Genomic DNA, 14,712 nt, shown 5'->3' with positions numbered 1-14,712 from the left:
TGCACACATTTATTGTTAAAGAATGTTTGTATACTGTGTATATATATATATACACACACACACAGTGCTCCTTTACTATAATGCGGGTCTCAGGGGGACACACAACAGAGGGACACATAACAACACACATCCGACTAAAATACAAAATAAAATAACTATCTATAACGCACATATAGTGAAGCAAAAATTTCTGTGAATTAACCATGCATAAAGCACCATGTAATCAACGCTATATTTTTACAAAAAAAAAAAAGGTAACATTCCCACTCATGGATCATTTTAATTAGCAGTTTTTAAACTATAAATAGCCTTGGGAGTTCAGTTCGGAGCGACAGACAAGCAAACCAAGTGCGAGAAGGAGAGCGGGTAGGGCGAGGGGATGAGGGAATGGGCTCGCCCCAGGTTCGGCTGCCAGAGCGGGGCTGAAGCGTCTCGTCTCCCGGAGAAAGCTGCAGCTCCTCTCGCAGCGAAAAAGTAAACACATTAAAAAAGATAACCATGTAATAGGCCTAATATTTATTCACTTTTAAAACGAATGCTGAATAAGATGTCTGTGTTATAAAGTGCCAGCGCAGCTTTTCTTCAGTTCAGATACTGTATTAAAAGGGAGAGACAGAAACGGAAGTTAGACTGAGAAGTTGTTTACAGTTTGAACAACACCGGCACTGTATTTACTGTAGAAATATTGCATGAATCACTAGTATAGGGAATTGGGGAACATGCTGTAGGAGCGTTATATCCGAGGCACATTATAATTGAGAGCGTTATAGTGAGGGAGCACTGTATTAGGCAACACAGTCTTTCATTTCTATATTTAGGCGGTTTGGCTTTTTCAATTGAATTGCCTGTGTTCTTCACTGTCTTTAGCGCAAGGACAAGCTTTCCCAGAGCAGGTAAGTAACCCTAGCCCCTCTATACCACCTAGCAAGTGCTAATACTAACACTTGAAATGTATTTGCTTACTATTGTAAGTCGCCCTGGATAAGGGCGTCTGCTAAGAAATAAATAATAATAATAATAATAATACTTGAGCTAGAAGTGTAAATACAGTACAGATCTCCCTATTAATAAACATAGCGTCACACTGCTGCTCTGACAGCCAGCAGCTGCATGGCATTCATTTCTCAATCCACCTATTTGTGTCCTCCTCTCATCTCAGACAGATTCTAATTGGAACAATTACATAAGCATTACAATCTGATTAGCATGAAACCCCCTCCACCCCACGCGGAGATATGGGGAGTGCTTTAGTTTAGGCCTCTGTTATAAGCTTTTATAAACAATAGCAACACAAAAAAACACAAACACAATGGCAAACTCATATAATAACTGTATTGCAGAAACACAGCAGCCTCATACAATTGGGGAGACAGACATGTAAAGACAGACAGCTTGGCAAAGACAGGCAGACGGACTATATCTGATTAGAAACAATGGCAAAAAAACCAATGGCGCAAGTGTATAATAATAGTGTTATTATTTCTAATCATATTCTGTAATTGTTACTAGTATAATTAATAACACGTTTATAGATTGTTCATAATCATTTCTAACGGAGCCCTAACTAAAGTGTTACTGAGATCTGGTGTCACTCTCAAACAGTAAAGTGTCAGAAATCCCATATCAAGAAGAAAACAAGCCTACGAGCGCCTTGTTAATCAGAAGCATGTGCGCCCGTGTTACATGTCTGCACACCATGTTACGTTATCCCTCTGCTAAATGCCATAGATAATTGTGAGGAGCGCGTTCGGTACGAGGCTGGCATGGGGCTGGCTCATCCTCACTGCTGCTCAAAGCTGTCAGCAAAACTACCGGGATGTTCTGTCAGGTGCCTCAGGAATCATCTTTTATTCTTTTTTCACAAACTGCAGCATTTATTCAGTCAGTCAGGACTGAGATTGCTTCAGACAATAGCTAATGGAAACAGACGCTTGTAAATGGCAGTAATTTAGAAAGTTGTCAATATCGAAGAACTGCATTAAATGTTTCACAGTTTGGGGTAATAATGAGAGGAGTTTTTCTTTTAAGATCCTCACAGTTTCAAATTCGCCAGCAGGTGAATTCTGAATCTTTCAAACATGTAAAATAAGAGTTCATTGATGCAGCTGATAGAATGAGTGGACAAACACAGATAATGCCAATGGATTCACACTCTTTTTAATGACATGACTGCTGAAGCAGGAAGAAGGGCAAGGCAATGGAAATGTGGAAAATGATTGCATGCCATTTAATAGTACAGTAGCTTGGACTCAATTGGAACTAGCTTCAATTATTTAAACAGGAGTGAGTGATTCACTGCGAAAGTTTGCCTTGCCTGTTACAGCATGTGCACCTTGTAATCACATTCATAGGAATCCATTTGATATGAAATAACATTTTAAAAGCTTTTTATCTTTGTCTACAGTCTTCAGAAACACTTTAGTTTATAGATCCACAGGGGAAATACGTTATTTAACATGTTGATTATTAATCAAGGACAAATCATTATTTGTATCTAAAATGATATATTCACTGTGTGTCTGCAAACTGAATAGATGCTTCGTCCTTTAACATTGTGAACACTGACTAGCACAACTGTCCTGTTACCATCTGTTCACAATATCCATACAAGTTAACAATGGCATCCTCAAACAGCTCGTAATGTAATTTACAAAAACAGGATTTTTGTGAACTCTTGCTGCCAACAACAGCAGAAAATCCGAAACAGCAATTTCCCCCTTGTTCAAACTAAGGTAATCGTATCTAGATATATTATCAAGAATACCAAAAGCAGGGTTAGGGTTAGGGTTGGGGGTGGGGTCAGGGTTAGTCACTGATGGGGAAATCGTATTGCATATCAGATTGTTGTTTTATAATATTATTCCTCATTCCTGTACAGACTATGCATTGCCACACAGATCATCATGGTATAATCTCACTGATATAATGCATGATTTCCACTACACAGTAGCAGGGTGGTCTTTCAAAACAGAATCACCGTTTGGATCTCCTCTTGTCAAAGCCCTTGGGGCCCGTGCATTAGATCCTGGGCCGTTTCTTCCTATGAATCTCTGTCTGTCTTGACAGGGTACAGTAAATGTATTTCCTGAGCTAAACCGCATCACACAATCACACAAATTATTTCATTTCCCCAGTAAAGGCAGCAGCCCACTGTGGCTGGAGTGTGGGATTGTGGGATTGAATGGGTGTGCAGAGGTCTGGCGATGGGGGGCAGTGTTCTAACCAGCAGAGGAGACATGCTGTTCACAAAGCACTGTGTCTAACAACATTACAGGCACTTACAGACACGGCTACTGCCTTAGCCTTCAAAAAAAGTACAAAAAATCAATGCTGTCAAAGTCTTTTTTAAGTAAGAGTTTATATATATATATATATATATATATATATATATATATAGAGAGAGAGAGAGAGAGTAGCTTTATTATTATTATTATTATTAGTATTATTATTAGTATTATTATTACTATTATTATTATTATTATTAAAGTGTATTGGGGAAAATCCATTTAAAACAGATGGACCCGAAATAACAGCCATAGGTTATATAAACTACTCAATAATGGACATTAATTGAAATCATTGTGAAGCGCTATAATGTAGTGCTGTAATAGTGTTTTCTATTACCTTGACAACCCTAACCATTACTACATTAGGAGGGAACCAGTTTGATTGATTCATTGTATTTTGGGGAAGGGAGGGGGTGTTACTTTTCCATTGCTTATCCTACTGATCCTTTACCTTGTGTGTGGGGTTTGAAAAGAGATATTAAAGCTACATGTGCTCAATGGTCCTAAATAAACAGATGAAATAACCCTATTGTATGTGTGTAGCTGCAGTCAGCCTCTAGGGGAGCAGTGTGGTTTCCGTATAAAATGGGAATTGTTCTTTATCGTCAATGAAGCCTTGCTGTTGAGCAGCTTCTGTGTGTGCGCTGCCAGCCTCTCGCAATGAGAGCAGACGGCAATGCCCCTCAGCATGGTCCTGCTGGAGAAACAGCTAGAGGGAGGGAGAGCTTCACACTTCTCTAATACAGTGCTGTTTCTCAGCTGAGACGCTGCATCTCATTCCACCCACAATTAGCTTGCAGGATTTTTATTTCATTTATTTAGTTGTTGTTAACCACTGAAACACATTATGGCTGATTCTCAAAACTATTTACTCTAAACTGTATTATTATTATTATTATTATTATTATTATTATTATTATCTCTTTTATGTAAGTCAGGGCAGCAGTGTTCACTGTGGATCTCGATCTGATTGCCCACTCCCTGTGCCACTGGAGCACACACTTCAGTTATAGCTCGGCATCACCATTTCATTTGAGAATCCCATTGAACTGCTCCGCTGCTCCAAGGATGTGGTACAGTTCCAAGCAGCTGAAGAGAGGAGCTTGGTATGACATAAAAAACAAGCATTCAAATCACAGAAACAACACAGTAACAAGCCTAATTAGAGGGTTCCTGATATCTCCATTCAAACGCACTGAAATGTTTGTTTACTGAGCTCTGCCTTAATAATCCTCTTGGGACGCCCTTTTCATTTGATTGCAGTTGATTTATTCCAGCAGTTGCGATGGTCACTCTTTCAATTGCATTACCAGCTCCTTTGACAGATACACATTGTGATTTGGAGAGACAGCCACTCTATATATTCTATTGTAAGCGTTCTGAAGTGCATGTTTCTCATTGTTGAAGTTTAAAATCCCCTTTTGATGAAGAAATGTTTTATATTATAATAAAATACAAATTCAAAAACAGTACATGGAACATATGAGCTGTAAAACAAAAGCACATTTTTCCAAAGCGCCTCACACACGAGAATGTGATTCAATAAAAGGGTTCTGTTAACCGTGTCCCGTGAGTTATGGCTCCTTTGTTAAAATAAACGAACGCTCATAAATAACCAGCGTGGGGAGCATGTTCTGTCTTTTGGAGCAGAGAGACGACTATGAACTCACTTATCAAGGAGGGCAGGGGCGAGACAAACCTGGCTGGCAGCATTATTGAAACAGTAACACTTCACATTGTGTCTCTAATTACTATTTACATAGTATTTACATAGTAGTTACATAGCAAATACATGTGTACTTACACATAATTACAATGTTATTATGCATTGTTGTAATGAACTTAATGTGGACATTTCTTGCATGATAAAACCCTAACTCTAACCCTAACCCTAACTCTAAACCTAACCCCCTAAGCTCAGCTCTAACTCTAAACCTAACCCTTCTGATACAATTGTGTACTTACATATATCATGCAAAACGATTTACACGTTAAGTACATTATAGCTGCATAATAACCCTCTAATTATGTGTAAGTACACATGAATTTACTATGCAGCTGCTATGTAAAGACACTTCATGTAAAGTGTTACCATTGAAACATCTAGAGAAGATGGCAAATCAAAATTATTATTTGTTTATTTAGCAGACGCCTTTATCCAAGGCGACTTACAGAGACTAGGGTGTGTGAACTATGCATCAACTGCAGAGTCACTTACAATTATGTCTCACCCAAAAGACGGAGCACAAGGAGGTTAAGTGACTTGCTCAGGGTCACACAATGAGTCAGTGGCTGAGGTGGGATTTGAACCGGGGATCTCCTGGTTACAAGCCCTTTGCCTTTAACCACTGGACCACACAGCCTCCTACAAAAGCCATTCCTTCTGACTTTAAAAATGACTAGACAGCTCTTCAAGCCTGCATGCACTTTCCCAACGGGATCCTGACCCTACAAACAAATCCTCACACTGCAAATACAAAGCAGTTCTGTGTGGTGTTTGGCATTGATTACTTTGTGACCACTGGCTCATCATGACATTCCAATTACAATATACCCTTAATGGCTACCCTCTAATGTTTCATTCTGTCCTGCCAATTAAGTGAAATGTCCTGCGTGGAGAGATATTAGTGAACGCGGTTTGCAATTGTTACATGATTTGCATTTTCCTGAGAAAATATGTTGCGGTAAATATTTACTTCAATATAAATTCAATAGGAATTCAGACATAATTACATTTAGATTACTGGTACTCATTATTAACCTGTACATCACTTTGATGCAATGTGTTACCTCGTTTTTTTTTTTACATGAATTTATATTCGATTTAACAGATATATTGTTCCCCTACAGAAGAGAGATTTGATTGTAGCGTATGCTTATATGAAACTGAAGTAATAAAAGAGGCGCTCTTCATTTTTGAATGAATTTTGATTAATATCTTTGGCTTTATAGATATACGAAAAACCCAATTGGTTTTTCTCTGTACAAGGACATTAAAAAGCAAGCAGAGCTATTGAAAGAATGGTAAAAGGTGAAAGAGAAAGCGCTTGACAGCAGAAAAGCCTGGGCTATGATAGAAGAGAAGAGTATGAAGGTGGAGTGGGTTTGCAGAATGCACACAGCCAGCATCCTGGAGAGGGAAGAGTTTCAGGGGGACTGATATTCATCTGTTGACTGCAGAAATGCCTGGGCTCTGATAGAAGAGTATGGAGGTGGAGTGGGTTTGCAGAATGCACACAGCCAGCATCCTGGAGAGGGAAGAGTTTCAGGGGGACTGATATTCATCTGTTGACTGCAGAAAAGCCTGGGCTATGATAGAAGAAAAGAGTATGAAGGTGGTGTGGGTTTGCAGAATGCACACAACCAGCATCCTGGAGAGGGAAGAGTTTCAGGGGGACTGATATTCATCTGTTGACAGCAGCTGTGTTAGCTGTCAGTTAGACGGATCAAAATGCCACTTCAATGCAGGCAGGAGACATCCAGACACTGAAAGCTCAGCACTTGTTATCCTATACAACAAAAACATGAAGGCTTTTCATAAGCTGTGGGGGAGCTGGTTATTTTAAAAGTGACAGTGGCTTTGTTCTAAGACCTGCATTCTCCTACAGATGCAGTAAACTGAGTGAACTCTGAGAATATATCCTGAAACAGGCAATGCAACAGGTACACCCTTGAACAATCTGAAAACCCCAAAGAAACCCCACAAAATGACATGAAGCAAACCACAAAACTTCCAAGAAACGACATGAAGCAAACCACAAAACTCCCAAGAAACCCTGCGCCTCGGCTCACTGAGACAGGATGGAAATCCATATCCACGAATCATCTAGCCATCCTATAGTATCATGAATTACACAGATACACTCACTCCAGCTCTCTCAGGGTCAGAAGCATTGGGAATGATCATTCCATGCTGGAGAGCTTGGATCTGTTCGTGGTGCAGATTTCTTTTTTTTTACCACAGCTCGTTACCCCAAGGTGACTTTTAATTTGATATTGAATTTTAAATATTCTGTGTACTTTGCTCTAAACAGCCAGCGTTCTGATATGTGGGTAAATGGGATTCTCATTAAATGTTCTTATTCCTTCATTTCTTATGTGTTCAATATGCCTTCCATCATCTCCTCCACTGCAAGTTCCGTAAGCTGGTCTCCTAAATCGAAATCTGCAACCTTGGTTCATTTTATATTAATAAAATCTATCTTCCTGATTTTCAGAAACAAAAACAGAGGCTGCAGAGGCAGGAGGCTGCAGCACCACGATCAAAGCCCTGCCAATCAGATCACTGTGCTGCTGCGGACGACCGAGTGAAAGATATTGAACAGGTAGGAAATTAACCAGGCAGTGCTTACAGGATCTCCTAACACACCTTTCTTATGTTGAGTAGTTTAGTGTTCCAATAGCATCCCCTGTCTGTGTTTGATTTAACACGGAATGCAGATGTGTGTGTACTCTTCTATTTATCTGTCTGTCTGGTCTTCACATGCCTTTACATTGCATTGAAAGTGCAGAACACACAAAAGGCACTGCAGACAGCAGGTTAGCGGCTCCCTATCTGCAGTTAGGAGGTAATACGTGATCTTCAATTGTTGTCCCCAGGCAGTAATAGTGCAGTTATCTATGCTGCCGTTTCTATCAGTTTACTGCTGGACCCTATTTCAGAAACATGGAGCTGCAGAATTGTGAGGAGTCTGGGCTGCCAGCTGATAAGAAGCTGTTAAACTGAATGGAGACGACTGTCTAAGCCACACTAATGGCAGACTGGGTGAGTGTTAATAGTGTAATTAAAAACATAGCCATCAGATATTTCTAACTTTACTCTTTGCTTTGATGTATTAACTGTGCATCCAATTGGAACATTTTAAGATTGCCCTGAATATGTATTTATATTTAATCCAGCCTCCAGGGACCAACACTCCACACAAACACCTGCATGTACGAGTGGCTGCTTAAACAAAGCAGCTGTAAGGTTGTTTCTGGCATCCAGGGGTGAGCAATGGCTCCCAGTCTTCCCAGAAAATGATCCCCTCCCAGCTGGCTTGCTGCCAGGGTTGAGAATAGTGAAGAGTTACCATTGGATTTGGGAATAGTTTCCTTCAGTTAATTATATGTGTTTGACACATTGCTTCATATGTATTGACAAGCTATATATTTTAAATGAATGGCCCAGATTCACCATGTATATTACAAAAACGTTTTATTATTTATTAAAACAAAGCATGAAACAAACACAATGCTTTTTGACACACAGTGTGTCTTCATCAGGTGTTGCAGCGATTGTATCTATTGTGTCCATGCAGCTATGTGTCAAACGCGTTGTGTTTGTTTCATGCTTTGTTTTAATAAATAATAAAACGTTTTGAAACAAAATGCAAGAGGAATCGGATGCATATAATTATTAGCGGTCAAGTCTAAAAGAATAAGAGATTTCTGAGTGTGCGACCAATTTCATCACTACGAGCGGCAGCAAGCAGAGTATACATGTTTTATATGTCATCGCTGTGAACTAGTTTTAACTCTGCAGAGACATTATATATAAAGTGCCTGACGGTCGGCACCTCTTTTTGGAAAAAGCGTTGCTGTGCATGAATGCCTTCTAGATGATATATATATATATATATATATATATATATATATATATAAACTGAAAAACATGTTCTTTCCATGTGGGTTTGACTAGATGAGGTTAACGGTCTTGCTTTTGTTGCTGTAATTTATTTTAATTACAGAAATATTTTCACTAACTGGATAGTTTCTTAAGCTTCTTTTATATTTTACTATTGAACGGAGGCTGTGGATTACCACAATAAATCCACGTTACCATCACAACAGCATGGACTAATTTGGCCGAGAGTACTGGTTCAAAAAGCTCAGCTTTGCAAGTAACAGCTTGACTCTCAGCGCATATATCCCATTACCTCATCTCACTCTTCAGGGGTGATCCGTAACAGAAGAGCATCGCTGAGCCTGGCATTGTGCGGATAAAAACACACAACCAGTCACATGACAGAAACACAAACTGGGGTCACTTTGCCAGGCCTGGGTGAACTCTGGGGGAGGGAACGCGTTCCCTAGTTAAACAGAAGAGCTTCGCTGAGCCTGGCACTGTGCGGGTGGAATCTGGGGGAGGGAACGCGTTCCCTAGTTAAATAGAAGTTGCACCAGGGAAGGGAGAAGTTGTGACTTTCATTGGAGAGCCCATTCTGAAAGGCCTATCAGAGGTGTGACTTGAAGCTCCTCTGAAGCTCTGCTTGTCCTTGAATCCACGGGACACTAACACAAGCTCACCTGTTGGGCTTGTGATCCAGGCGGTTGTCACTGAGTTCTCCGGGTGCAGGCGCAGGGATGATTAGCTTGCTGTACAGCAGAGAATTCCTCTTCAGAGCCAGCAGACCCTGGCACAGCTTGGAGCCCATCTCCTCCAGCTCCTGAGTTCCAATCTGCAGACCCTGGGGATGAAGGCAACCCTTTTCATTGCATTTCCATTCACTTGCAGATGTGTGCATACAGGCCAGCCTCCTTGCAAAGAGGTGGGGGAAATAAACTCATTCAACAGGGAAACAACATGCAACATGCATTCCCCTTTCCCAAACTGCTGCATGGTTGAGGAGCAAAACACCTTATGATCTGATAAAGATATGCATCTTTCTATTACTTGTGTAAAATGATGGCCTCTGACTATGCCTCGCTGAGGATGTGTTACCTATTAGATTATATAACCGTTATAAACACTTTCTTCTCTTCTCTATGTGTAGTGTTTTTGGCAGAACAACACTGTTTTACTGCGGGACTCTTCCTCTTTTACTTGTCTGCTCTCTCCTGCTATCTCTTTCTCTGGTTCATTATTTCTTTCTATCTAGCTGTTTCCTTCCTGCAGTTGCTTCCTCTGTAGATAAGCCGTGTCTTTTCAAAGCTGAACCCAGCCACAGTGATGTGTAAAGCAGGGTCTGCATTCACAATGAGGCAGGGGCTCTGCCTGACAGCCCCGCCTGTCTCCTGTGAGTGGCAGTGTGTGTGCAGTGAGCTGCGGTGCCCTGGGGACACACTGATAGCACAGATCCCGCCACCTTCCATGACAACCCTGACCGCAGGAGCAGCCCATCTCACTGACAATAAGCATTCAGGAGAGTCAGAATTCAGCACGCCGACAAGGGTTACATGAGCACGATGCATACAACTGTAGCTGTTTACTCAGAGGAAAATCAATTCTTTCTGTGTTTACAACGTGACAGGATCACAGTTCGCTTCAGTAGCTGGTCAAGCTATCTGCTGTTCTGACACCCCAGTCTATCAAAATCTCTGACAGCCGCTATGACGTTTCTCACAGCTTCACATATATTGACAGCTACTTCAAGCTCATGACAGATACCTGCAGTAAACGGGTACAAAAAGCAAAGTGTAGTTAGACTGCAGATTACCGCAGACCAAGTGCAATTGAACAGTGATGTAACTTCAGCTTAGGGTGTTGCTGTTAAGAACATAAGAAACGTTTAGGAACGAGAAAAGGCCAGTCTGAGGGAAACTGATGACTCTGTCACAGAAATGGCTTTTAAAACACGAATAAGCTCTTATTAAGAAGAGTGTGTGTGTTTGCTGAGTGTGTTTCTGAACAATTGACTGCACCATAGCTACTTCCATAAACATCAGCTCAATTGAAGGCTGTGTTTAATACTGAACCAAGCGTGCTGAAGCTGAGTCCTATTAATAAGAAAGCAAATTAGTTTCAGCACATGCCCAAATTAAATGCAGAACTTACTAATTGTTTTCATAGGAGAGTGTATCTCACCTAATTTAACAATATGGCAGACTTTAATAATTAACTTAAACCTTGCCCTATCATGTTATGACTGCTATGAATTCATTAGGATATATCTTTCTTTTTTTGAAATCATAATTATGTTTTAAAGGACAGTCATAAGCGAATTCTGAAAGAAAGTGCAGACTTAATCATTTTTTCTGTTCATTGGATAGAAAAATCTCTCTCGACGGATGGAAATTGCAATTTAACCAAATCAATAAAGTAGATTCTCCTCTCATCTGCGATTGAATCGAACTTGTTTGAAAGAGCAGTGGAAAGACTATTGTTATCTTTATTGTAAGTGACAGTGTCTACTGTCATCGTCAAACCGCATGGCCCTGGTTCCATGTGGGATAGGCTCTGTGTTGATAACCCCTCTCCTGGAAAACAAGCCCCATCACTGTGGAGGTGGAGGGGAAGCAGGGAGCCGAAGCTGGAAGTGAATGCTTGAGCCGTGGCTGCGGGAGACACAGCGGTGCTGCTGTCCTGTTACTCCCCGGCTGACTCCCCTGGCTCTGAGGCTGTGAACCTGCCCTGGAGACAGCAGCATTGGCTGGCAGAGCTGAGTAACTATGAAATAATATTGGTTTCTAAACAGAGATAGTCACAAAGTGAACACTACTGGAAAAAAACCATCAAATGGGAAATTCAAGTCACCATTTTACAGCATGCTTTTTTTTCTTAAAAGACTGAAGTTCAGAGAGTTTTGTGCTTTTGATCGATAAGCTTCTGCCATGCCTGTGAGATCCCCTCGCTCTGTGTAGTGAGTGAAGATGCTGGAATCAGTATGCAGCACCAGCAGGCATGGAGACCGATTTATACAGCACTGCGGCTGGAGGAGCAGACTCCAAGTCAGTCTCACAAGCCTGCAGCTACCTGCTTTAATTGGGCTGCTAACATTTCATTTATAGGGGGGCAGGAGGCTTTAGGTTTAGGGGATATTTAAATAAAATGTTTGCATGTAAACGTAACCCTGCCATGTTAATAATGCATAATATTTATAGAGAGCCTGGAATGTTCTGAAAAGGCCACGGCTACAGCCTTTACGTTACTGGGTTTGAATAAAGCAAACTTCAAACCTGGCAAACTGTACCATCCTTTCAAAGTATTTTACTGAATACAATAGTCTGTGTGCTATCTAAAATCTGATTCAAGAAAACGACAAAACAGCATTCAGGCAGCACACCGTGAGAACACGAGCTTCTAAAGGGGACATGGCCCTGAATCCATTCTCGTACTAACCCTGGGCACTTACTTCATGTCCTGACTTTCATGTGTATTTACAGTAATGTTGTGGTTGATGCCTCTGTTTAACTCAGGGCTGCTCGAGCCCTTGGGGTATTAAAGGGTATATGAAAGACGCAACGAGTGCACTTTGGTTTTTGTTGTTAAGCAGGGAGTCTGGCTTGCTGCATTATTATTAATGGATAGAGCAGTGATACAACTTTGGACCCCTATATAGATATTGATATAGACATACATTATTCATATTTTAATGCTGGACCATAGCAGAAGAAAAAAGCCCTAAAGAGTTTACAGAGTCTTATAAATAGCTAAGCTCCCATCTTGTAGACTAGAGTATCTGATGAAAGGCTCAGAAGCAGCAGTCCTATTGCAATGTGCTGTGTAGCTGAGCCACGCTGCACGCTCCCTGGGGGATTTGGAATTTCTAATGTTACATAAATAAAATAAGAATTCTAGTTCCACTTGACAGACCTACCTGTCTCTGGAAGTCCCATTAAGGAAACAGCAGAGCAGTGCCGTGCTTATCAGCAAGTTTAAAGACGCTGTTTATTACAGAGCTGTATCATGGTATTTGGTATGCATCCTGTATTAGGCTGTCAATTGTAATGTAAGGTTTTAATAAGATATTAAATGATATTTCCTTCTCTATTAGAAGCCCTATCAGCTAATGTTTTGACCCCTGCCACCAGAACAAAGCTACTCAACCAGGGTGACAAACCTGTGCTGGGTTTAGATTGCGTTCTCATTTAAAAGCAAGCCTGTACACAATTATTCACAGCTGATATTACAGTGCGACAGTGGCAGGCAGTCTGAAATGTGGGCAGCAGTGCACACTGTCCTCTAGAAGACTATTAACTAGGTTTCTGCACCCATTTAAGTCTGTGCCAGTTTGAAAAACCGCTGACAATTTACTCAACAAAGTGCCTCTGCCCTCAATGCTAAACACTTCTATTTTGCATAGCATTTATTTTGCCCAATAATTGCAGCCGTTTTTATGTTTTATGTTTGAAGAACATGTTCAATACATTGTATTTTACTTTCAGAATATACTTTAAGTAAGCAACGTACTGTGTACTGTACTCTGTATCCCACAAAGTACATACATCCCAATTTTAATGTAAGAACTTGCTCTATTCATTTCTGTTCAGTGGAATTGAACCTCTTCTGGAAGTTGCTGTATTCATGAATTAACAGAGTCTAATCCAGTCTGAAAAAGAGAAGGCGTGTTTTCAACTCCTTTTTGATCACAGGCCCCTCTCATTGTTCTCGGCGGAACATGGACACTCATACATGGTAATTTAGTGAACCTGCAGCTGATTTACTGACTGGTTGAGAGAGGAATTAAGCCTCTCTTCTCTGCGCTGGCTCCCATGTTGAGCGGGGGCCGCTAATTGGGATGAATTAGAGCTGAATTCAGGAGGCTTGTGCTGGCCACTCAGGTACAAACTTGAAGAGGGACACTCCAGTTCATTTTGCATGAGATCCATGATGGTCTGTCACACTTGTCACACCATTTGGATACATTAATGTTCTTTTTTTATTTTTCAAAGAGCATTCAGAATGCTGCTCATTTTAGAACCATATTAAAAGATCTATTTTTACACACAACAGGGCTAATTAAAGTGGAGAAAAAGAGGCCGAGAGAATAAGCGTGAGATGGAGAGGGCGGAGGGGAGGTAAATTCATCAGTCAGGCCTTGCAAGCTTGTCTTACTATCTTTTGAACGGTAAACAGCTAATCATGTTGTTCAGTAATTTCCTGATGTTTTTGACTATGCTATGAAAGAAAGTCTAGACAATATTTTTAAGTCACCTCAGGCCTGTCTGCCGAGCTTCCTCACTGTCCGCACACACACACACACACACACACACACACGCACGCATGCACGCACGCACGCACACACACACACACACACACATGCGCACTCACACACACACACGCACGCACGCGCACACACACACACACACATATATATATCACCCCCCAGGCAATCAACACAATAAAACAATCAAATCATGTATTGGATATGCAGGACCAGCATGGCACTGACAATCTGTCCTTGAGGCCAGAGAATGGAGAAAGCCTATAGCTACAGTGTGCATAATGCTGCCACATTGAACCCTGCAAACATCTGTTTAGTTTTTGCTAATATGATCTACTTATCCACATTGCTAGACACAATAATAAATGCCGAAGAACGAGGTCCTGTGAAAATCAATACAATAGTTAAGTTAAGTTAAGTGCACCTTTCATTGAGAATAAGAATGTATATTGACTGGAGAGCTGACCCCTCCAATGTCCTGCATTGTATGGCATTCGGATTGTGATCAATTTAAAAGGTTGTTTCAAAATACTGCTTATCGCAGGTACGGTTATATAGCA

General features: G+C 40.8%; 1 protein-coding gene and 1 long non-coding RNA gene across 6 annotated transcripts in view; one reads left to right on the top strand and one right to left on the bottom strand.

Moving 5' to 3' along the window:
- Positions 1-14,712, bottom strand: part of LOC117428351 (cytosolic carboxypeptidase 4-like) — a 93,096-nt gene that overhangs the window by 16,766 nt on the left and 61,618 nt on the right. Inside the window, exons 22-23 of one of the 2 annotated variants that reach the window (XM_058995615.1) lie at positions 9,576-9,736; positions 51-594 (exon numbers count right to left, since the gene is read on the bottom strand). In XM_058995615.1, the coding sequence (XP_058851598.1) occupies positions 588-594; positions 9,576-9,736 (168 nt within the window). In that variant the 3' untranslated portion in view covers positions 51-587. Of the gene's footprint in view, positions 1-50; positions 595-9,575; positions 9,737-14,712 lie in introns of those variants that run through there. The other variant, XM_058995614.1, reaches the window with a different exon arrangement.
- Positions 1-14,712, top strand: part of LOC131699172 (uncharacterized) — an 85,582-nt gene that overhangs the window by 55,530 nt on the left and 15,340 nt on the right. For 2 of the 4 annotated variants that reach the window (XR_009308071.1, XR_009308069.1), the window contains exons 2-3: positions 7,505-7,612; positions 7,887-8,052. This is a non-coding gene — a long non-coding RNA (uncharacterized LOC131699172). Of the gene's footprint in view, positions 1-7,504; positions 7,613-7,886; positions 8,053-13,941; positions 13,993-14,712 lie in introns of those variants that run through there. The other 2 variants (XR_009308072.1, XR_009308070.1) reach the window with 2 other exon arrangements.

The sequence above is a fragment of the Acipenser ruthenus genome, chromosome 21, assembly GCF_902713425.1.
Source record: "Acipenser ruthenus chromosome 21, fAciRut3.2 maternal haplotype, whole genome shotgun sequence".
Classification (NCBI taxonomy): Eukaryota; Metazoa; Chordata; class Actinopteri; order Acipenseriformes; family Acipenseridae; genus Acipenser; species Acipenser ruthenus.
The sequence above is the reverse complement of the archived record's forward strand: the minus strand, read 5'-3'. Positions and strand labels throughout refer to the sequence as shown.